We start from the raw sequence: 23,562 nt of genomic DNA, 5'->3' as shown, positions 1-23,562 counted from the left end.
TCCAAAGATCACTATCTGACTAGCGAGACCGATCTAGCCCTTTTACAGTGAAAGTTGTGAATTGTTCAGAGGTTATCAAAATCACGCAATGTCACTGGCTTGACTTTCCTGGCTGCCAAATTGGAGGAGTCGAGAGAGATGGCATGTTCTCAGTAAGCAGTTCTGCAGCTGTTGAAAAGGTCAAGTGGTTTAGCAAGTTCTTGTCTACGGACAGCTCTTTGCCTCCCAGGCCACAGGCTCACTCTAGAATGTAGTAAAATGAACTGCCCTGAGCTCAGCTGACTAAGGCGAGTAGCATGAAGCGCTGACTCCACCTCCCTTGGGACACAGAGAGCCACCACTTACCAAAGAAATTTCTGGATACACTGTCAGTGCAGAGAAACCCACAGTGAGGTGCATGAAGGCCCAGATAATACCAGAAAGTCACTGAATTTGGAAACTTGGAAGCAATTTCTTTCAGGTCATTCTCTAAACTTCATGGTCACCACCTCCTTCACTGTGAAGCCTACACAACGCTCTGCATACCTAAAGCAGCATTCCATTTGGAATCGATAAAACCCTGTTCGTCTATAACTGGTATAAAGGCGTTCAAGCTTAAGGGTTATTTTTCCCCTTCACGATACTTCCTTTCAATAATCCTGCAATGAAAAAAAAAGGGAGGGGAGTGGAGCTGTATTTAACCAAACATCAGAGTGCTGATATATTTAAATACACTTTCACACATATATTCCTCCATCCAATATAGATATTCTACTTTATAAATCTGAGGCATCTTTTGTCTGTAACATAGGGTAAATGTTGAAAGCATTGCAACGAGATTTGAGGTCTGACAACTGAAACTTCAGAATTGGATGAGCTGGATAGACCAAGACTCCTTCTCAAGCTACAACGTGAATATGAATCACTTGGGGATAGTATTGCCCTCCAGGTTCTTCCGTGGGCTGTCAACAAGCTCCCAGACGATGGCATTGAAGAGCAAGGTCCCAGGAGGCAAATTCTAGGGTAGGGCAGAGCTTCTCCAGACTAGCATGGCCACCTCACGTCTGAAAAGGGATTCCAGAGCTAATGCCCATTGGGTGAGTGAGGATTGGTTTTGCTTGTAGAGTTCTAGCTCTGACTTCATGAAGAGTGCCCACCAGACCAACTGGAAAGTCTGCTCTTGCCTTTTCCTGGCATTGTATAATAATTATACCAAAACTGCAAAAAGGTTGTGTTTTTTTTTTAAGCAACCTTTTGCTTCTTAGATGCAGATTCTGGTTCCGTGTCCTTACACTCTGTCCTTTTTCTTTAAGTTCTTCACGCTGCTACCTTCCTCTGTGGATATTCATGAAAGAGATTTCTTACACTCCAGCTTATTTCTTGAATGACCACCAGGACACCATTGTGTGAGCAGAGGCCCCAGCACTAGACGTTTCTGATTTGGGTTTATTGCCCGACAAGTCTGATCTCTTAGTTTAAGGCTGGACCTTAAACTAAGGGATGAGAGAGGTGAGCACCAGAATAATGGAAGGAGACAGCTGTGTTGAGGCAAAGTGAAACCTTTGTTGATATTCAGCACTAGGGAAAGTGTTTGAGGCCCTTCAGCTCTTTACAACTTTCCCAAAACAATCAGAAAGAAAGAAAGAAGCCTTATCCCCATCAAAAGAAACACATTTTAACTATCTGATATGTTAAGGTATGAAAATATGGAATGGCTGTAAATTCCTGTGGAAAATGGAGAAATGGGTAAAATAACTTTCATATATGATGCCTGAGAATCTTGTGTGTGTTCATGCTGTTCCCCTTCACACACCTGCACCCCTTAGAGGAACTTAAAATTCCTAAAGCCAAGGAAGGCCCATCACCTAAGAAAGATGATGGACTGCAGCAATCTTAATACACTCCAGGGGGAGAAGGACTTCACAATCAGCACAAGAGAGTGTGTTGTCATTGGAAAGTCATTTGAATGATGTCGGCAGAAGTAAGGTGAGCCCTCCACTTGGTATTCCAGCAGCCTGTAGAAGGGATGTAAATCTGAGGTGAAATCCTAGGGACTTCTAAAAGAGTCAACTCCTGATTCAGCAACGCCAACTTGTTTAAGCAACAAGCAAGAGAGAGGTGAGTGTGTGCCTCCGGATGCAATTGGTGATCCGCTCAAACTGTTAACATTAAGATCTAGCAATTCTTCTCTAAACTGGAGTAATGTGGATACAAGTCAATTAGGTCTAGCCACTCGGTTTACAGGAGAAATCAGAGAACTCTGCAGACCCATCCCTGTTTACCTGTAATGTAATAACATGTTCTTTCCCAGAACATCTACATTACAGGCAGCGGCATTACCCAGAGGTGTAAGACAAATTTCCTAATATTACATGCATTACGTATAGGACCAGGAAAAACTCAAATAACTAGATGGGCTATTGTTCACCATTGTTCAGTGTCAGGAACACATGGAAGCCAGAAAGTCTTGGTCTTCATCTTTTCATTTCAGCCATCTGGACTCATCCCCACCACAAGCCATCTGATTTTAATAATGAAATAATGGCCTTCACTTCTAACCTAGGAATATCGAGTCTGAAGTTCCCTGCAGATGAAATGGCTTTCTAATGAGTCTTCAAGACTGTGATGCTGTTGTTTTGTTATGTTTTGTTCCATGTTTTGGAAGTGGGGTAGTATGGATGAGAGAACAAGAGAAATAGAGTTCCAGCAAAGCTTTTACCTGCAGGGCATTTACACATAAAAGCAGCATTTCTGGAACAAAGGATTTCCACAAACAACCCAATTAATATAGATTCACTGCCCTTTTTGAAATGTCTTTTATTGGTTGTACATTTTCCTGTGAGATCAACACACCCTTTCTTTTGAGGACACCTGGCTCCTGCAGACTTAGTTCTTTGTCCTAGCCATGAACACAGGGCAAGCACTTTGACGGAAAGAGGTGGCGGGCTGTCATTTGACATTGTCACTATCTTCTCCATCTTCATCACGTTATCGAGTCAGTTCATAGATTGACCCGACATGGAAAACAACACCCCTGGAGTGAAGCCTTACACACACAAGCACAAACATCCGGAGACCAGATACAGTGTCTGCAGCCCGTTCTCAGCAGCAGTAGGAAACCGAAGACTATCCTGAGATAGGAAATCAGTGTCAGCTCTTCATCCACAGAGGAGTCCAAGTGTGACCTAATCTCCCGATTTCATTTTCCTTTGAAAATTCTCAGTTTCCTTGAGGTGGTGGGAGGGAGGCCAGAGCGGTTGCCGTACTAGCCACGTAATAATCACATGGTTCGACACCTCAGCCATTTCCTTGGTCAAAAACACACATTCAAAGAACTGTTCCGCGGCACATCAGAACCTTGTTCTTCGTTTCCTGTGCTCTCAGATCAGAAAGGGTGGGGGGGATTATAAAGTTATGCTTTGTGCATGATAGTCTGATTGGAAATTTCACCACTGAATGACCTATGTCAGAGAAAATTACTCCCACCTTTGGCAATTATTATAACTCCTTGTTTACTGATTGCTAGGGGCCAACCATCCAGGCTATGAAGTATGCCCACCAATGGTATTTACATGAAAAGATGAATTTCTCAAGAATAAGGACCTAGGACAGGTGGCTTCTCCCAATATTAAAAACAACCGTGACCTCTTTAAAGCCACTTTATCCCTCAATCCAGGATATTTCTGGTAACTCTATTAAAACTTAACCTACGTCAACGCTAATACTTGCATCTACCTCAAGTTCTGCGCATTAGCTTCCAGGAACAAACTTTTTGGCCAGCCCAGTATTTTTCCTTGGTTTCGAGATTTTGAGATAACATCACCAATTACAATAAGCGGTAGTTTAAATGAAAACAACAACAGCAGTGCACACAACCTGGGTAACAGGAAAGCTAAGCTAAAATGAAAATGCCTGTCCCGCCCCCGCCAAAGCTAACACGGGAAAGACAACAAAAGGTACACATCCCCTCAAAACAGGTATTTTTACATACAATACTGAAGCTTTGGCTGGAAGTTATCGATTGATATTCATAATTCCCCTTTCCCTATACAATGGTTAGGAAGGTTGTCCCCTTAAGGAAGCTGCCGCACACATTTCCATGTAGAAAAACACACACAGAGTTAAGGATAGACCCCCAAGTTCTTCTTTCCTTCTTCAGCTCACAAGCAAAAAGTCCCCAAGGCCAAAACATAGATGTAACATGCACCTCAAAGGCATGGAAACATTCTACCCACAGTCTTCAGAGGTCTTTACTGGATAAACTTACAATGAATTGCATACTTTACAGCCCAGCCCACCTCAGCCATAAAGAAAAGATACGGCAATCCACAAAGAAGAGATGAGTTTCACCAGGAAAGGTAGCAGTGTGCTCTACATGGCAGGAAAGATGAGGGAATCCACAAAATGGAGTCAGTCTTCTATTTCACACTCTCCAGAGACACAGAGCCAGAGACGGGTTTCGAAACCTCTCCGATCTCCTTTCAGAATATATCAGGTTCCAGGAAGAGATAGCAGGGCCTCCTAATAATCAGCATCTAGAATTACTTCCTTCTAGCATCAAGGGATTGTAAAGACCAGGCATGTTTCCACTTGCCCAACAGCTGTCTTTACAATAAACATGGCTTAAAACCAAAGTTGGGGTGCAACACAGGAAAACAATCAATCATATATACAAATAAAAAAGGCCTCTCATAAAATTCACACAAGGTAAGAAAAGGTGGGGTTTTTTTTTTTTCATACAAAGACCAGATTAATAAATGAAAGCAGCATTTTCAGCAGTAAAACTGAGGCACAAAGGAATCTGGGGAACCCCACTTATCAAACTAAAGTTCTTGTAAAGTTCAATTCCATATAGTAGGTATATATCTAGTATCTCATCAATATTTTCACAAAATATATAGAAAAATGTTCATGTATTTAAATAAACAATTTGAACTATTGATATACCCCAACCCCTCTTTCAGCTTTAAATGACCCCACGTGATGATTCCGTAGTGTAGGAAATATGTCCCAATTGTGGAAGTTAATTACAGAAGGGAAACATTTTTCCTCTAAAAATACCTATTTTATTAAAACATCACTTCATCATTCCAGTTCATAGAGAAAAATCACTCCACTCAGAAAATAAATTTGAGACTAGAGAATAAAACAAACACATGGATAAGGTGACGGATAAATTGTCTGAATTTTCTTAATCGAGCCTCCTCGGGTGGCTTTCGCACACAGATTGGCTGCGAACGCGACAAATTGTTGCCACATGTAACTTTTTGACACAAATAGTTGTTCTGAAATGGCTGCTTTGGAACCCCAGCTGTTAAATTTGGTTTGATGGCAAAGGTACCACTGTCAAAATTCACCGCAGATTTTTGATGAGTGTGCAGAAGGCACCTGATACGATCCGTTTGATGTCTGAATGTTCCCTTGCGTTCCATCCACGACAGATACACTGTCTCAGTTTCCAGCTCCCATGGGCCACCCTGGGACCCACTCCTGTTCTCCACCTGCAGCCTTTGTAAACCCAGCAGTGGTGACCTTCAGCTTGAGCCTCAGAACGCACCCTTCTCCGTGCTAACACTGTCCAAAGAGCTTCATTTTTTTCCTGTGTGTCAATGAACAAAAATGACAGTTCCCGCCTCTGCAAATGTAGAAATTTAGAAATTCCACTGCCCATCAAGATCCCAGTGACAACACTTCCTTGTCACTGAGATCAGGTTACCCTCAGCCACTTTACAGTAGTAACCAACTTAAGGATCTGTAGGCACGGCCGTCACAGGTCAATGTCTACGCTTTCTTTCAAATGATTCATGCTTGAAAATGAACATACATGACCCTCTCTTGCCCTTCTGCTTCCAAGTCCTGTTAGCATACTCCAGACAGCAAACATCAGGGACGCACAGATATTGTTGAAGACACAGCTCCCAGGTTCTTGGGCTATTTGTGGTCCTCGATGGGTCATTCCATCCTAAGTTCCCAAGGCTTTAATAGCCACAGAGACTTCCAGTTAAAGGGAACAATATTGATAGCCAAATATTCTGATTGGAGTTTGACAGGGGTTTCAGATAGGCAAGGTTGACCTTTATCACACTCTCTTCCCTCCCCCTTCGACGAGACCCCTCCCCCCCAGAAGCACCAGTGAATATAGTCTGGAAACAACTTCTGTGCCCTTAACTCTTACCTCCCCCAGAATTGAACATACAGTAGGCCACTTGAGATCAGAAGAAAAGAAAATAGAACAACCACTTCTTCGACACTGCTTCTGAAAATTCAAACTAGCTTTTTTTTTTTTTAATTATAAATTCTAGCTCTTCTGGTGAAGACCTGTAGTGTATTTCTATGAACATTCACAGTTCTCTGCATTGTGAAAAAAGTATGCTCATCAGATAACCTTTGGTGTCCACCTTTCTTAAAAATGTTTGCCCCCGGAACTAAACGTTAGGAGGCTCGGTTTTGTGTTCATTTTTCTTTACCCAGAAGGCAGCTGATAGATGGGTTGCATACTCTCAAAATGCTTTATCACCCCTCTAATCATGCACCTTCTTTTCTGGGCGCCATCAGTTTAAATGGTCTCTGTAGAATCAGTAACACTAGGGAAACAAGAGAAAATTCTCTGATATCCAAATCTATGCCACTTTCTGAATCCTCTTATAGTTCAGTATTTTGAAGAAAAAAAATAATAATAAAGGCTTGGCTTTTTGATAGATTTTCCCATAGGAGATCATCTTTATAGTATTACTGAAAATAAATTAAGGGATATATCTGTCTGCTTCTCTTATCAGCTTGCTCTTCCATGGGGTGCCAGCCCTTTGCATTTATCTTTTCTTCGAGGCCCCAAGCACAATTTCACATCACTGTTTAGCCTGAAACTACAAAGTCCGATGACAGTCCCCTAGGGCAGTGGCTTGACTTGCTCTATTGAAATAGCTTGCAGGCTCCAACACAAACACTGGTAGTGACCAAATGATGCTAATTGTTCATTCCTGGCCACAGTAGAATGTGACTTTGGAGGAAGACGTAGCCAACCCAGCTGCTCTTCTTTAAAGGCCAAATGGAAGTTTTATTATAAGGTCTTAATATTGTGAATGAGAGCTTTGCTACAAGTTCTCTTAGCTGTCCCTCACCATTTCACGATCTGAGAACAATAGAGTCCACGTAGGCAAGACCAATGCAAAACTGCTGATTCTGACTTTTGATATATGAAAATGGTTGGATCACTTCCTTTCCACAGAAGTGTTAAGTCAGCCCAGTTCATCTGTAACCGGCAGAGGAATAGCAAGCAAATGCACTCAAGAAAAACAGAAAAGACCCTGATGGCCTGGCCGAAGCCACAAACCCTGGGGATTACTTAGGAAGTTCTGTTTTGTTTTGTTTTGTTTTTTCCTATATTAAGACACAAGTAAGTGCCTAAACTGCCCCGTGCTTTCCCTGAACTCAGTCTCCAAGTCATAAGAGCATTAGCCTCATTCCTCGAAAGAGACCTTGAAACCCAGAAATGCAAAAGTGTAACCTGGGCAAAACTCACGTGTGTCAGGATTAAGTGTCCACAGAGACATATGTCCATACTGACAACTGTAAGAAAGAAATACAATGCAAATCTCCCAAAATCTAACTGTAAACTCCCAAGAATGAAGGGCTTGATATCCTAGTTCAAATGACAAATAAAAGTGATGTCAAGATACTGACAGTCCAAGGGAACAAGGCTGGATATTTTTAAATTCTGTTAACACATGTTTGTGTTATGAGGTGCTATCGGCTTCTTTTTAAAGAAAAGAATCCCTATCACAAAGTCCTTGACCTTGCTTTATGTTTTTTCTGAGGCCCAGTTCTCTTCCCTCAGTTTTCTTCCCTCAGATACAAAAAAGGCTTTTAGAGAAATGTCGCTTTCAATAGGAGTTTGGGTCAGGAACTGAAAAGAATAAACCCCAGCTGAAGTCTTGATTCCAAATGGCTCCATTAGAAAACCTGCAATGGTAGAATGATATTTGTAGAGCTGTAAACACAGACTCTCTAAACCTCAGAAAAATGACACATCTTCTTTGCAGAAACCAGGAACAGGTGGTGCGTGATGTATTTGGTGGCAATATGCTTCCCCCAGAAGGATAGTTTCACTTTGAAGGCTCAGGAATTCAGGTTTTATTTCCCTAGGTGAAGAGAAAACATTCTTTTAGGTAAATTGCCAGAGCAAATACTTAAATATGCTCCCATGAGGAGTTTCCGGGTATCATTTTAACTGTACTTTATGTTTGCCCGATGGTGTAGCAGGAAAAAAAAAAAAAGTTCCTGAATAGTAAAGAGACTGTAGCTTTAAGGAGGATGTGTTGTCCTGGAAGAAGAAAATAGAGACAGCTTAGGTAACTGGCAGACTGTTATTTGTATAGCATTCTGTACAGCAAAGAGGATAATTACTGACAGAAGCAAAGCAAATTATACAGTTGTTACAGTCCCATGGAGAAAACAGAGCTTTCACCGAGGGCTGTGGAGCCCAGAGATTCAAGCAAGGCTGGCAACCCAAGACAGTCACATCAGAAAGGAGGCATCCAGCATAGACCCCTTGAAAAAGGAGGAAGGTAAAGCGGTCTCCTCTCTCCAAGCCCAGGGACAGCACTCAAGGGGTAGGTCTGCGTCTCCTATAGCGCTAAGTCTACCTGAGAACAAGTATTTTGACCCCAAACTATTCTTTATCACTCTCTTCAAAGACAGCCGAACAGATGAGGTGGATGAATTGGAAGATTTTAAGAATTCTATCTACCTTCTACTTCTGAGGTTAAAGTGGCCTCCCAGCTTCTCAAATCCTGATGCAGTTCAGGAAGAAGGAAAACCGGATGATTTGTGTCTGGGTTCATGATTCTCCTTGCACATGAATCACACCACAAAGAGAAACAAAATGCAAAGCTAAGAGACAAGAATGCAGTGAACGTCTGGGAGAAGTGTGCCTTTATTTCCATGTTACGAAGTAAGTTATTGCATAGAAATGCAAAAGGTGGATACTCAACTTACTCTGAAGAAAATTGTCCCATTGGCTTCCAGAGCAGAATACTTACCTGAGGAAAGTAAGAGGCAATTTTCATGGGATTGAACAGTCCCCATCTTTTCAGAATTCATTTTCCTATGTCCACCTTCCTAATCTGCCTCAACAGCAGTTGAGCTAAATACTAAATGGAAGAACTCTATACGTAGAATTAATCAATTGCAGTTTTGTATTTGATGGTCTAGAACAGGTTATGGAAAACCATGGCCTGGCCCATTGCCTGATTTTGTAAATAAAGTTTTATTGGAACACAGCACTGTGCTCATCCATTTACATATTGTTTATGGATGCTTTCACTCTCTGACAGCAGACTTGAATCGTTGCAACAGAGACTGCATGGCACACAAATCCAGAAATATTTACTATCTGGCCCTTTATACAGAAAAAGTTTGCCAACCCCTGGTCTGGGGTGTCACAGTCCACATTCTACAGAGCCAGAAGTTGTTGATCATATGGGATTGTACTCTACTCCCCTCTCCCACAACGAAAAATGTTTGCAAAACTATGTACAGTGTACATTTTCCTAGGGAAAAGGTCCTAGCTTTCAACAGAGTCTCAAAGCAATCCAGAGTACCCCACTTAAAGCCAAAGAAAACTAAAGAGTATCCTTAGCACATTAAACAGTGCTACACACACACACACACACACACACACACACACACACACACACACACACACACACACACACACACACACACACACACACACCCAGATAAGAGGAACATGGACCTTCTACAGTAAAATACCTTTTGTCTATTCTATCAGGTTTGGTAACTTCCTCTTCCTAGATTTTACTCTGGCATTTTCCCATCTGAATATGTAAATCATCAGGGGTTGGATTGAAAACTGCACCTTCTACTTGCTAATAAAAATGGAAGATTCCTTTAAGCTAGGAAATCTCCCTTTAAATCATAGATAGACATTAAGAAGGCAAAATCCCCAGCACAGTAGAGGTTTAATTCATTTTACTAGATCTGACCACCAGCTCCAATGAATTTTATGAAAATAAGAATCCTCCTTCGAGGTCAGAGGGCGTTACATAGCTAAAAAAGCATTGGGATTGGGAAATCAAGAAGTAGGTATCCACTGCACTTTCAGGCCAAAGATAAAGTGTTTTGTTCGACACCTTTGAGAGAAACAGAGCAGTTTCCCTGAGCAGAGCTGGTGAAGCCTCTTGGTCAACAAAAGCATTTTTAGAGTTAAACTGCAAAAACATTCGCCCCTCTCTGCCTCCTTTGTGATTCTGTTTCAAAGACACTAAATCAACTGCATTAGCAGAAAACAGTGCCTCTTTAGCCTCAAGGCTGACCTCCTCCAATGCTGGGGCAAAGGAATGTTTCACTTTCTAGACCATGACATCAGGGTCGCAGGGCTGGCGAACAGCAAAGAAGGGTAGGGCCTCAATTAAAAACCTAATCAATGAGAGGCAAGCGGCAACAGTAATGAGACACAACAGTGAAGTCGCACAGAGGAGTGAGTAACCAAGAGTTGCGTTTTCAGGGTCACGAACTGTAGACAGAGCAAAAAAAACCATACACTTGTGGTTCCCAAACTGTGTGCTGAGACACCCTGAGACTCCACAGAAAACTCCTAGGGACACAAGATATCATAACTTTTCAAGGGAACCACAGCGGCATCTGTAGGACATCCTGCAAACTACTACAATTAAGTTGTGTAGACCTCGTATGGGAGGATGTGCACAGGTTATACGCAAATATTATACCATTTTATAAAACGGACTTGAGCATCCATGGATTTTGGTACCCGTGGGGTGTCCTGGAACCAGTCCCCCAAGGGTACCAGGGACAACTGTGTAAGTCCTCCAACTTTGCTCTTTTACTTCAGAACTGTTTGAGCTATTAAGATCTTTTGTGCTTCTATATAAATTTTAGAATCAACTTGTCAATTTATATATTTTTAAAACCTGCTGGAATTTTTATTGAGAGTGCATTGATTCTATAAATCAATTTGGAAAGAACTGATATGAAAACAGTATCTTCCAACGCAGGAACATAATATTTCGTTCCATTTATTCAGGTCTCCTTCATTTCTCTCTGAAACATTGTATAGTTTTCACTGTTCAGGTGTTGTGTCTATTTTGCTAAATCTGTCCCTAAGCATTTTGAGGTTTTTGATGCTCCTGTAAATGGTACTGTTTATTGTCATTTCAATTACCGACTTCTCCTTGCTAGTTTAATAAACTGTTTTAACATGAAGACAAAAAAAGTTTTGTGGACCTAACGACTTAATAAATGGAACTATTAAGTATTTCTTTTGGCCTAGGGCACCGTGGAAAAAGTTACTAAGACAATCAATGGCACCCTGAACGGAGGATGTTTGGGAATCTCTGGCACATACATTTTTGGGTTAGGCTTGGAGGATATACAAGCACGGTAAAAGACAGACAGTTCTGAGCTGTACACACACATACTCATTTTCCATCTCAGACTGTGTAAGCACGAGAGAAGCGGCGTATGTAACCAATTTGTTCTGATTACATCAGTGTGACCAAACACAGACACTAGAAGAACGGACGGTTCTTCCACATCGGGGCTGATAGAAGTTGCCAGCTGGGAAACTGGGGGCTCTCTGATATTTTATCATGAAGTACACACATCTGTGTGATTTCCTTCTCCTTTAGTCACCACTGGGGAGGCTCTATACTTACTCCGGGGAGGTTGACTTTGCTTAAAAACGAGCATGTGCTTTTTTGAGAAATCTACATTTGAAATTATCTTCAGAGCCAATGCATGATCTTCTAAAAAGACATTTAAAAGTTGTCAATGATGGGGCTTCCCTGGTGGCGCAGTGGTTGAGAGTCCGCCTGCCAATGCGGGGGACACGGGTTCGTGCCCCGGTCTGGGAAGATCCCACATGCCACGGAGCGGCTAGGCCCCTGAGCCATGGCCGCTGAGCCTGTGCGTCAGGAGCCTGTGCTCCGCAACAGGAGAGGCCGCAGCAGTGAGAGGCCCGCGTACCATAAAAAAAAAAAAAAAAAAAAAGTTGTCAATGATGAAAGTCCAGCTCTGAGGGCAAATTTGACTTCTAGAAGTTGCCAAGCACAGCTTGGTGCTAAGTCTGATACACAAGGTGGGTAAAACAAAGAGGAAAATACCTGGTAAGGATTTTTGTAAAAACAAACAAACAACTAAGGAATAATTATAAAATGATGATTCTACATGTAACACGTATGGGGGAGGAAGTGGATTCTGAAGCCTTTTCTGAAAGAGAAGTGGCCAAGATATTTAGTAGCATTATTCACATTAAAGAATCCTGAAAGTGTTTCCTCTGAAGGGCAATCCTTACTGATACACACACGTAAACGGCAATTGTCCTAAAAGTCATTCACATTACTTTTCTGGCATACCTCTGAAGCCAACAACATATAGAGAAATGGATATTTTTATCAACATAAAGACAATATATAATGTGGGTAATTATATCACACCAAATCAAATACATTTGTGGAAAAAAGAGCATGATCTCTTTTATAGAGATATATTGACTTTCTGATACACTGATAATTATAGGCAAGGCTAATATTCAGATGGTCCATGCTGGTAGCACATGAAATATTTTGAGTATCATCCCTGGACAGGGATTTCTTCTCTCTCTCTCTCTCTCTCTCTCTCTCTACACACACACACACACACACACACACACACACACACACACACGTATGTATGTACAGGAGACTCCCAACTTACATCAACTTAAATATAGTTTATGCATCTCTATATTTATTTTAAAATTAGTTGTTTAGAACTTATAACACAGTTCTAAAAAAAATCCTAAACTTTAGACTTGTAAGGCTATCAGGCCATTCTACTTTAGTATGTAAGATACCTAATCACCATGTAGAACATCGTTTCTATGGGGAAAAGGTATCCCAAATTTCAAATCAGTATTCCGTCTCTCTCCTTAGGGGGTAGTAGACCATGCTGTCAACCCTGCTGCACATCAGAATCACAGCAGTGGCCTGTGAAAACTGCCTGCTCCTAGGTCCTACCCTGACCAGTTAAGTGAGACTCTCTGGGGCCTTGGCATTAACAGCGTTCACAAGCTCCCAGTGATGCCAGTGTGCACCAGGGTTGAGAACCGTTGACTAACTCCTCTCCCCGGGTGTACTTGTTTTGTGATTCCAGGCCCCGGGCTCACAGACTGGAGATGGGTACACATGAGACACACAGTTAGTTAAGAAAATGTCAAAGTAGAAATCACACTGAACGAGCGGCAAGAGTATCTGAGCCAGACCAGACGGGCGTCTTGCTTTACATATGTCACCACAAACGGTCATGAAATGGCCTCAGATATTTTTCTGCTACTTTCTTTTCTCAGAAGATGAATGAATACAGTTTTGATTTTTTTCTCTGGGTCTCAAAGAGAGAAACTTCCAGATTTAGAAAGAAGGGTAGGAAAGTGAATGGCACTAATAACTGGGATAATACCCTTTTTTCTGGCTGGAGAAAGATGAAGACCGGGGTAGCATCAAAGCAGATGAACTTGATGTTTATCAAACAGGTATGTCTTGGAACTGAAGATGAAGAAGTGTATGGACGAGCCATACCCTCTCTGGGCATGAGCTGGATGCCAAGAACAAGGGAAACATGCAAAGAGAAAAAGATATGATTGCCCCTCACAATCTAAAAGGGGGAAAAGCGGAGTATTCAAGGGAGCAGTCTTCTCTCCATATTTGTGAACTTGAGGCAAAGAAAGGAACAACAGAGTGTGTTCTTTTTTCTTTTAATAAAAGTTCTCTGCCCTTGTGCTGCAAGAGTGGCTTTGTATTAACACAGTGTTTTCCTGGTGGTTCTCAGTCGTATTTTCCCTGTGGACCACTTCACTCTTTGACCTTTGAGGAACCTCAAGCCCCAGATCAGAGAACCCGTGGGTGTATCTGGCCATGAGAAAGAGCTTTTGTTGCCTCGTCCGCCTGTTAGGAATCCACCATGGAGCTGGCCTCCCACCGTGGAGTGATCCACTGCTGAAGAAGGACGTGCCTTGAACTCGGCCTGTGGAAATGTGGCCTCTACTTCCAGGAATTCATTCAGCCCTTCCCATTATCTTCTCACCTTATCAGAGAACGACTCACTGCCTTTAATTTTCTTCTACTGCAGCCCTTGCATTTATAGTAAGGCTTCTTCACTGAACAGAAAACAAAACCAAAAAAAAAAAGCAAGAGTACAGTAACAACAAAGGCAATCCTTGGGGCTTATACATCGTAGGAGGGGGAAAAGCAGAGGAAGGCACTGATTCTCTGTGTGGTATGACGTATTTCCCCTTAGGACTGACAAACGTCCTCCTTAGATGGTATTTATAGATATTAGACGTTATTTATAAGAGCCATTTGGCAGAATTTGTGACATCAAATACAAGCATACACATGCGCGTGCACGTGTAGAAGGATAGACAGATGATAGAAAATCACATCACAAGTCACATTCCATTAATAGTGTAACACAAATGTCAAGAGAACCAAATCTGTGACTCTTCGAGCTGTGATAAAAGTGATTTTATGTTTTCCAAAGTTGGGAAAAGAGTATGACCAGGATACCTTGCCACTTCACCAGAAAATGTGGTTATTCCCCAGGATGGAGCAGAAATTTAGGAACACGGCAGCAGCCACAACAGCTGGGACAGATACTTCACAAGAGCTCCTGGTGGATACTTTTATAATACTCTTAAAGATGCACATTAAATAACTTCTTCTGGACCACAGACGCGACTGAACTTAAAAAATGAAAAAGCCTTTAAATACTGCCAACCCAATCTTGTCTTTTATCTCTCCCTCCTTGCATAAAATGGAATCTTTTCAACCAAGCGCTTAAACATAAATATTAAAATAATAAGTGGGACAAACCACAGATCTACTTACAATTTCATCACCACTGTAGCACCTTTTTACCAGGGCCAATGCATTCATTTTGTAAAGAACAAGAGAAGTCTGAAAAGCCTAAGGACTCATATGATACATCATTAAATATTTAATCACCTTTTTTAAGTCCTAAGCCTTTATCATATTTCTTCCATCTAGACAGTTCATTCTATACTATAGATTCCAAGGCCCCCTTTGGAGGGGAAAAAAAAAAATGGGGAGAAAAAAACCTTCTGAGAGGCAGGGTTAAATTATCTCAAAGATGAGTTTCTGTTGGCGCTTTAGTGAACTTGCTTCACCCCGTTAAACCCACCAGTCCACAGGAGGGTCAACTGATGGAGTCCGTTGTTTTTAGTCTCCAAGAATCGATTTTACAAAAGATGCCACATCTGTCGCTTTGGATTCGTGTAGGGTGAAAAATGGATGTTGCTGGTAGAGAAAAGAAAAATACCTGATATTAATATCTGTCACTGACAATGCATGAGATTACCAAGTTAACAGATCTGGCTAGTCAACAAATTAAGTACCCCTATCAGGGCTAAACTGGACTCTTCCTACCCCCTCCCAAACCAAGTACACATCTAGTGATGCAAACTTTCTTTTTTTAATTGGAGTATAATTGCTTTACAATGTTGTGTTAGTTTCTGCTGTACAGTGAAGTGAATCAGCTCTATGTATACATATATCCCCTCCCTCTTGGACCTCCCCCCTCCCAATCCCACCCTTCTAGGTCATCACAGCACCGAGCTGAGCTCGCTGTGCTCTACAGCAGCTTCCCACTAGCTGTGTATTTTACACACGGTAGTGTATTTATGTCAAACCGAATCTCCCAGTTCATCCCGCCCTCCCCTGTGCAAACTTTTTAAAGATATTGCTTAGCTGCTGCTCCTCCCATTTTGGTATATATTTCCATGACAGTGTATCCACTGCTTTAAAATACACACATGTAACGAGCTATACACATCCATTCCTGGTAAAATACAAGGAATAGCAAAGATGGTCCAAGGCTCCGATTTACAAATAACCCTGTCCCTTACAAAGTCATTTCTAGACAGATACAGTAGTAAAAGAGTTAGAAATTTCAGAGGCTTATGTACATTCAGTTCTCAAGAAATGGGTGGCAGAGTGAGAAACCAATTTTTAAAATACCAGGAGAGGTGGTTTGGACTGAGACAGTTAACAATGCTGCTTTTTAAGCCACATCTACAAGTGATGCATATGTCTCTCCATGATGATTTGATCCATTTGGAAAATAATGTAGCCTGACCAACTCGAGGTATGGGCAGAGAAAATTCAACTTGGAATTGAAAAACTGAAAAGCAAAAAATGGTCTCTATTCATGCAGCTCCAATTAAGTAAACTTTACACCAAGTCTTGTTCTTTGCTGGGGGAATAAGCACGGTCCAATACAGGAAGCCACACATTTCAAAACAATTCTGAAGGAAAAGAAGCCATTTGCTCTGCAGCAGGGCAGTCCTCCCCAAATTGCTCAATTTTGTTACAGGAAGTGCCTGGCCGTCACACTGGAACCTTACACCTCTAGTTAGAAGTAGACACATCAGCTCATGATCCACAGTTCTCCCAGTGGAAACAGAACAAACCGAACAAACCAAAAAGGACAGTTCCTTCAGGTAGCACCTAGTGCCACATGCCCCCGAGCTAGGAGGGCCCTCTCCCTGATTGTCTGGGGGCATTGTTCTCAAGGACTAGTTGAACAGCTAAATATGAGTGTTTTTGCACGCAGACATGTAGATGACTCACTCGGCTTCCCCGACTTTGAGGATTTTAGTTTACAACTTTCACGTTGCCTAGCTGTAGGTTTTCTAATTATATTTGTTTTAAACCTGACAGCAGAGGGCTGGATGAGTCAGCCCTGTGGGAAACTGAATGCCCACCCGTGGAAGTTTTAGAAAACAATGCAAATGGGAAAGGAACAAAGAAATAAAGCCCCAAAGAAGGTAGGTGGTCACCATTAAGGATCATGACTGAAAAAAAAAAAAAAAAAGGTTTTCTGCCTTTGCCCATCTGAAGATACAGGTTGGGTGCTGCTCCAGAGTTTCATATCCATGGGATTAACTGAAGCTCTAGGTGCTGGGCCCTTCCTCTTGAGCTCCTTGGATAAATAAATAGAAGCATTACTTTTGATTACTAACCACTTACACAGCATACTTACCAAGTGTTACCATCATGCTTATTAGCTTTCCCACATCATCTTGACACTTAGAGATCATTTTATGTCCTTTAAAGCTTTTTACTATCAAAACAGGACACGTCAAGCCTTGGATTGTCTCAGCGACTGCTTTCAATGCCTGCCAGTCCTGTCCTGCCTCTGGTTCTGCTGGTGGTTCTTGGCTCAGTGTACGTAGCCCGGGTCTGTGACTGATTCAATAACCTGACCTGGAGCCTTAAAAAATAAAAAATCCTCAGGCACCTTTCAGTTTATTCTCAGGCCGGGAAAATGCTGTGAGAGCCAGAGGGCAGGGGCAGGGGCAAGCAGGCGGGCCTGCGAAAACGGAAAGTGTGGCTCGTCTTCTTGCGTGGGTTTTGAGGCTGTAAAGGCTGGGAGGGAGCCAGTGCCTTCTAGAAGCAATCAGCTAAGAATAGCAAGGACAGCAGCCAGGAGACAGCGAAGGGGCACATGGAATCATCCCAGACGATAGGCCCAGGCTGAGGTTCTCCAAAGAGGGGCCAGGCACAGGAAGGGGGGACTTGAACGTACTGCCGGAGCATCGCTGCCATCACCAAGAGTCTCCAGATCCCCTGCAGACACCTCATCCCTCAAGACAGCGGTTTCCTCTGTGTTCGCTCATCCCCGTTTAACACTGTGATTCAGTCTAGGACTTCCCGGGACATTCAGGGAACATAATCACCTCACTGGGCAGTCACCTGGTTTTCATTTCTCGTGGTTATCGTCTAGGACAGGGGTCAGCAATTGATGGACCAGCGGCCACGTCTGGCTCACTGCCTATTTCTGAAATAAAGTTTTATTGGAACACAGCCACACCCTTCTGTTTACCTATTGAATATGGCGGCTCTCACACCGAAACAGCAGAGTCAAGTTGTTGTGACAGCCCACAAAGCCTAAAATATTTACTGTCTAATCCTTGACAAAAACACTGGCTGGTCCCCTACCCCAGAAGAACAGTTCCTACCGAGTCATGTCCCCCCATGGACATTTGAGAGAATAAGCAAATGAAATGATCTTAAAGCATGTCCACTCCTCAAGCCAAACAGGGCAAAATATATGGAATTTCTATAAGAGGCACATGCCTGGGTTGGGGCCTTAATTATACTGTTCTTCACCTGGAAAAAAGGAGGGTTTTTTTCCTTTCTACCTCTTCACCAACTCCCACAACCTAAACAATAGCCTCTCAGCATGTGTTTTCCCAAAGCTACAGTCAAAGAGTTTGGACTCAGATTTTCCATTGAAAAACCTCAATTCCACAGAAAACCAAGGAGTAGTTATGGCCTTAAAAGGCAAGTCCGTTTCCAGGACCACAAAGATGAATGCCATAAAAGGCGGGGGCGGGGGGGGGGGAGGGGAGACCCACACGATCTTACAACATTAATATGTAGACCATAATAGACCATAGTGTTAGAATAAATTGGAAAAGTAGAATTCAGCATCAGCTACCAATGGATATTAAGCTAGGACTCAGCATTTTTTCTCAAGGGTGTTCCATTGAAACCTCTGATAAGTCACTTGGAAGGGGGAAAAAAATGTCATGCATTTTAAATCACCAGACATATACAGAAAATATTTTTGTATCTAAAAAGACTGACGAACAAGGCAACTTTACAATAGGAGTACAGGCTCCATAGGACCCCACAGGAATCGCTCTATGCCTATTGCCCTTTATGTGACATTAATTTTAAAATACTCTGGGGGTTGCAGAAGAAAACCAGAAAAGAGTAGCCAGGGTTGAAAAGGCCCCTGACTGGCTATTATAAACATAATCAGAGAGGAAATATTTAACCCAAACAGGCAGTATGCTAAGATTTTTTCAAGCATTACTCATCTCCTTTTCTGCCTCAATTGCGAGTATTAGTTGAATAAAGCTTAGTTGAACGCTGAGTCCCAGGGGCTGCCTTTTTAAAGAGGACAAAGAAGCCCAAGGAGGATGCCTTGTCTCTTGTCAGACTCTTCCCAGAACTCTTTCACAGTCACACAGTTGATGCATGGTTCAGACTTAAATCCACGCTTAACCAACAGAACTAAAAATCCACATGATAAGCTGTGACTAACCAGATATGCTTTCTACTTCCCTGGGAACTTTCGAATATATGTAATACATTGTTGTCAGCTCTAGTCCCCATGCTATATATTCTACCCCCAGAACTTATTCATCTTGTAACTAGAAATCTGTATTCTTTAACCACCTTTATCCAGTCCCCCAACCCACCCACCCCTGGCAACCACCAATCTACTCTCTGTTTCTTTAAGTTCAATTTTTTTAAGATTCCACATTTAAGTTAGTTCATACACTATTTGTTTTTTTCTGTCTGACTTATTTCACTTAGAATAATGTCCTCCGGCTTCACCCATGTTGTCGTAAATGGCAGGATTTCCTTTTTTAATGCTTGAATAATATTCCATTGTGTGTGTGTGTATATATATATATATTTATCTTTATCTGTTCATCCATCATTGGGCACTTAGATTGTTTCCACGTCTTGGCTGTTATAAATACTGCTGCAGTGAACATGGGGGTGCAGATATCTCTTCAAGATAGTGATTTCATTTCCTTCAGATATATGCCCAGAAGTGGAATTGTTAATCATAAGATAGTTCTGTCTTTAATTTTGTGAGGAACCTCCGTAACTGTTTTCTATACTGGCTGTACCAGTTTACATTCCCACCAATCTTGTACAAGGACTCCCTTTTCTCTGCATCTTCACCAGTGTTCATCTCTTATCTTTCACACCCCTCTAACAGGTGTGAGGTGATATCTGACTGCGGTTTTGATGTGTATTTCCCTGATGACTAGTGATACCTTTCCATGTACTTGTTGGAAAAAAATCAACAAGTGGGACTACATCAAACTAAAATGCTTCTGCACGGCAAAGAAACAACAGACTGAAAAGGCAGTCTGTGGAACGGGAGAAAATATTTGCAAACCATATCTCTGATACGGGGTTATTATCCAAAATATATAAGGGACTCAAAAAAAAAGGGGGGGGACTTCCCTGGTGGTGCAGTGGTTAAGACTCCCCACTTCCACTGCAGGGGGTGCGGGTTCCATCCCTGGTCAGAGAACTAGGATCCTGGCATGCATGCTGCATGGTGCAGCCAAAAAAAACACAAAAAATCATACAACTCAGTAGCAGAAAACCCCAATAATCCAAGTTAAAAACGGACAGAGGACCTGACTAGACATTCTTCCAAAGAAGACACACAAGTAGGTAACAAGCTATAAATCATACAACTCAATAGCAGAAAACCCCAATAATCCAAGTTAAAAACGGACAGAGGAGCTGACTAGACATTCTTCCAAAGAAGACACACAAGTAGGTAACAAGCTATACTTCTCCAGGCTGGAGCCACTTCACCACCCCGTTTGTTAAGAGATATCAGGAACCTGTACTTCTGTCACCTGCCCGGAGCTGGTCCTGAAGATTGAGCGCTGCTTGTGGGTGGGATGGGATGGGAGCAAGCATTTAACACCTGCTGAATAACTACGCTCCAGTTAGAAATGGTGCCAAGGTTTGCTCTTATGTCTTTTGCAGTTGTGCACAAACAGAATTCTTCCTTTCCTTGCTAAAATTAAAACCTTAATAATTGAAACACATCGAGGGAGGGATTAACACAAATCAGTAAATAGCCTGAATTTTATATTTCAAAAAAAAATGTCTCTCCCGCATTCAACATACGCGTAGATAAGAATTGCCAAGTATAGGTCCCTACTATGTCTATTTAAGAATCATCTGTAACTAGCTTAGAATTGCAGTCTCCATAATTTAAAAGAAACTATTTAAAAACAACAACCCTGAGGTCTTATCTTCACCTTTTTTACCGATAGCGCAAATAATAAACTGTGAATGCTGAGGTAGGATGATTCAAATTAATAAGGCTTTGTCTTACTTTTTTCCACTAAAGTGAAACCAGGAGAAAACAAAGTGATTCTTTCCTCCCTAAACTCCCACCAAAAAGAGCTTCATCCAACGAATCCTAAATATTTTATCAAAAATTGATCAATCATGTAGCACTTAAGTTTCTCTCATTATTGAAATCCTTTAAATTATGGTTTCCTTCTATTTGTGTTCCTTGGTGACTCCTAATGTCTTTAAAATATAAATTTCACAGACATAATTTGGTCTATACGATGATAGGTTTTATTATCATGTAAAAAATTGCTAAGACTGGTGACACAGCCTGGTTATACTAAGGATGAGTATAGGGCACACGAAAGCCTCAGCTCTTTTTTTCTTAGTTTAACCTCACTTACCAATGTCTCAGTGAATCAGCACTTCCAATACAGCTGTTTGATTATAATTTAGGTGTCAGTCATTTTCCCTGTACTCGCTATTAGTCTGGACACATTTACACCACTAACAATACTCACCATAAGCTCTGGATATGTTGGCCTCTCTTTGGAATTCTTCTTCAAGCTTAAAGAAAAAAAGAAGATCACATTAAAATCTAGAAACCATCTGTATTTTCACTAGACTAGGATTTCAGAACCTGTAGAAGACTAAACAGAACCACCTTTAAAAATGTACTGAAAACATAAATCTCCCGTCTTGACTTTCCTCTTTAGTTAGTCTTACCAGTTATGTTTTAAATCACTCTGGGTGTACCTTAATGGGAAGAATGAGAGAGAGAGAGAGAGAGTGTGTGTGTGTGTTATGACACTTTACCAATGACAGAAAAACCAACTTTAATTATATATCAAAATACATGTCTCCTTTCCTTCAAAACAGCGTTTAATCCACCCCCACTTGCAGAGAAATTGGCAGGTATTTCTTCTATAACATGCATTATCTCCTCGCTATCTTCAGTACCTCGTTCTCTTTGCCTCTGGCCCCTTGCATGTATAGTTTGCTTTTATCTACTCCTTGCTGAACCTGCTTGAGAGAGAAGCAATACACACACATGTCTAAGGTCACGCTGCTGGTTTACGACCTCGGCTGAGGAAAGAGCACACGCAGCCAAGGACTTAGCAGTTATTCTTCTTAGAAATACCAGTGCTTGGTGGTCATACGCTACTGTCAAGTGGCTCCCATTCATTCAGCTGTCTGTACACACAGACATCTTAATCACATTTGATACTGGAGGCAATAGTCATAAAACTGCAGTATGAAGAGACCAACCCCTCACCCCTGTTCTTGACCCACCCCTTTATCCACCCGCAGCCTTAAAATGGAAAAAAAAAAAGAAAAGAAGCAGTTTATTTGGAGTTGGAATCCCAGGTTACAGAATGGAGAAAAGAATGATTTTGAAAAGTATGATTTGCAAGGCATCCTACAGACTCCTGTGCCCTGGGCCATAAAATCATACATGGATGGAAAGGAGGTTTGCCTGGCGTTGAAGGAACCAAAAAGTGACTGATTACTGGGTGGCTGGGGTTCGTGCTAATGGATCATTTTGAGAAAATGAGACCTAGTATGTGTGACATGAGCTCTGTTCCACCCACAGAGGCTAACAATTGAGGGGAGGGCCAGATACAGAACCAGAGAGTGAAACAGCTGAGATGCTTGGAAAAACTATGGTTTAAAACAACATGAAATGAAAAAAAGAAAAAAAAAAGGAAGCCTTTGAACCAGAACAACTTAAAGCAGCCTACCCGTCGACTCCAGGCAATGCTGTGGGTAGAAGCCAGGGAACCTGAGACAGGGTACAGTAGATGTGAGGACAGAAGTTTCAACCTGGAACTGAGGGCAGATCTAGGACCCTAGTGACCTCACAGCCCAGACAACCTAAGAGAGAAAGTTTCATCTCAACTGAGGATAAAAATAAGATCGAATTAGAAAGAGGACTTATCGACTGTCACAGCTGGGTTGACGTGGGAAGATGTGCCTGAGTGAAATGAATGAGACATTGTAGCTCCCACTGATGACGCCATGTGCACCTATGTCCTGAGATTCTAAAAGGCTCTGTTGGTGGTTCTCAACTGCAGGTGGTCTTGCCCTCCAGGGGATGCTCGGCCATGTCTGGAGGCACTTCTGGTTGATGCAGCTGGTGGGGGGGGGGGGGTTATTGGTACTAATAGGAAGAGGCCAAGGATGCTGCTAAGGTCACCCAACGATAAAGAATGATCCAGTCCAAAATGTCACTAGTGCCGAGGTCGGGAAACCCTGGGCTATGTGTCCTAGGGCATTCCTCCTCACTGCCCCCTCTAGCTCCTTCTCTGAAATGAAGTTGGCTTACAGTCATCTCCAGCTGGTTCATCTCTCTTTTGGGCATATCCTCATGTCTACCTCCCCTCCCTGCCTTCCACCCCAGGAAACAAAAGTCTTTCTAAGTTCAAGAGCTAGTTCATCTAGAAAGAAACACGGAAGAGATGTGATCCCACGTGCGTGGCTGACTTGCACAGAGACCCTAGGGAAAAAAGCAAACAGACTAATGTACAAAAGCCCTGAATTTCGGCTATTGTTCAACTCGAATCAAGAAGCAGAAAGTCTTCTCTATAATCTGAACAATTTATCCTCCTAAAATCAGTAAGGAAAAGCACACGTGCAACGT

The 23,562-nt window shown here is 42.0% G+C and overlaps 1 protein-coding gene across 1 annotated transcript in view; it reads right to left on the bottom strand.

Annotated features, from left to right (window-relative positions):
• Positions 1-15,221: 15,221 nt before the first annotated feature.
• MAP2K6 (mitogen-activated protein kinase kinase 6) overlaps positions 15,222-23,562 on the bottom strand; it is a 33,648-nt gene continuing 25,307 nt past the window's right edge. Inside the window, exons 10-11 of the mRNA XM_082861810.1 lie at positions 21,443-21,488; positions 15,222-15,308 (exon numbers count right to left, since the gene is read on the bottom strand). Coding sequence (XP_082717936.1) covers positions 15,231-15,308; positions 21,443-21,488 — 124 coding nt within the window. The 3' untranslated portion in view covers positions 15,222-15,230. The remainder of the gene's footprint in view (positions 15,309-21,442; positions 21,489-23,562) is intronic.

Source organism: Leucopleurus acutus, assembly GCF_964270905.1.
Source record: "Leucopleurus acutus genome assembly, chromosome: 19".
NCBI lineage: Eukaryota > Metazoa > Chordata > Mammalia > Artiodactyla > Delphinidae > Leucopleurus > Leucopleurus acutus.
This window is presented reverse-complemented; position numbering and strand designations above follow the sequence as displayed.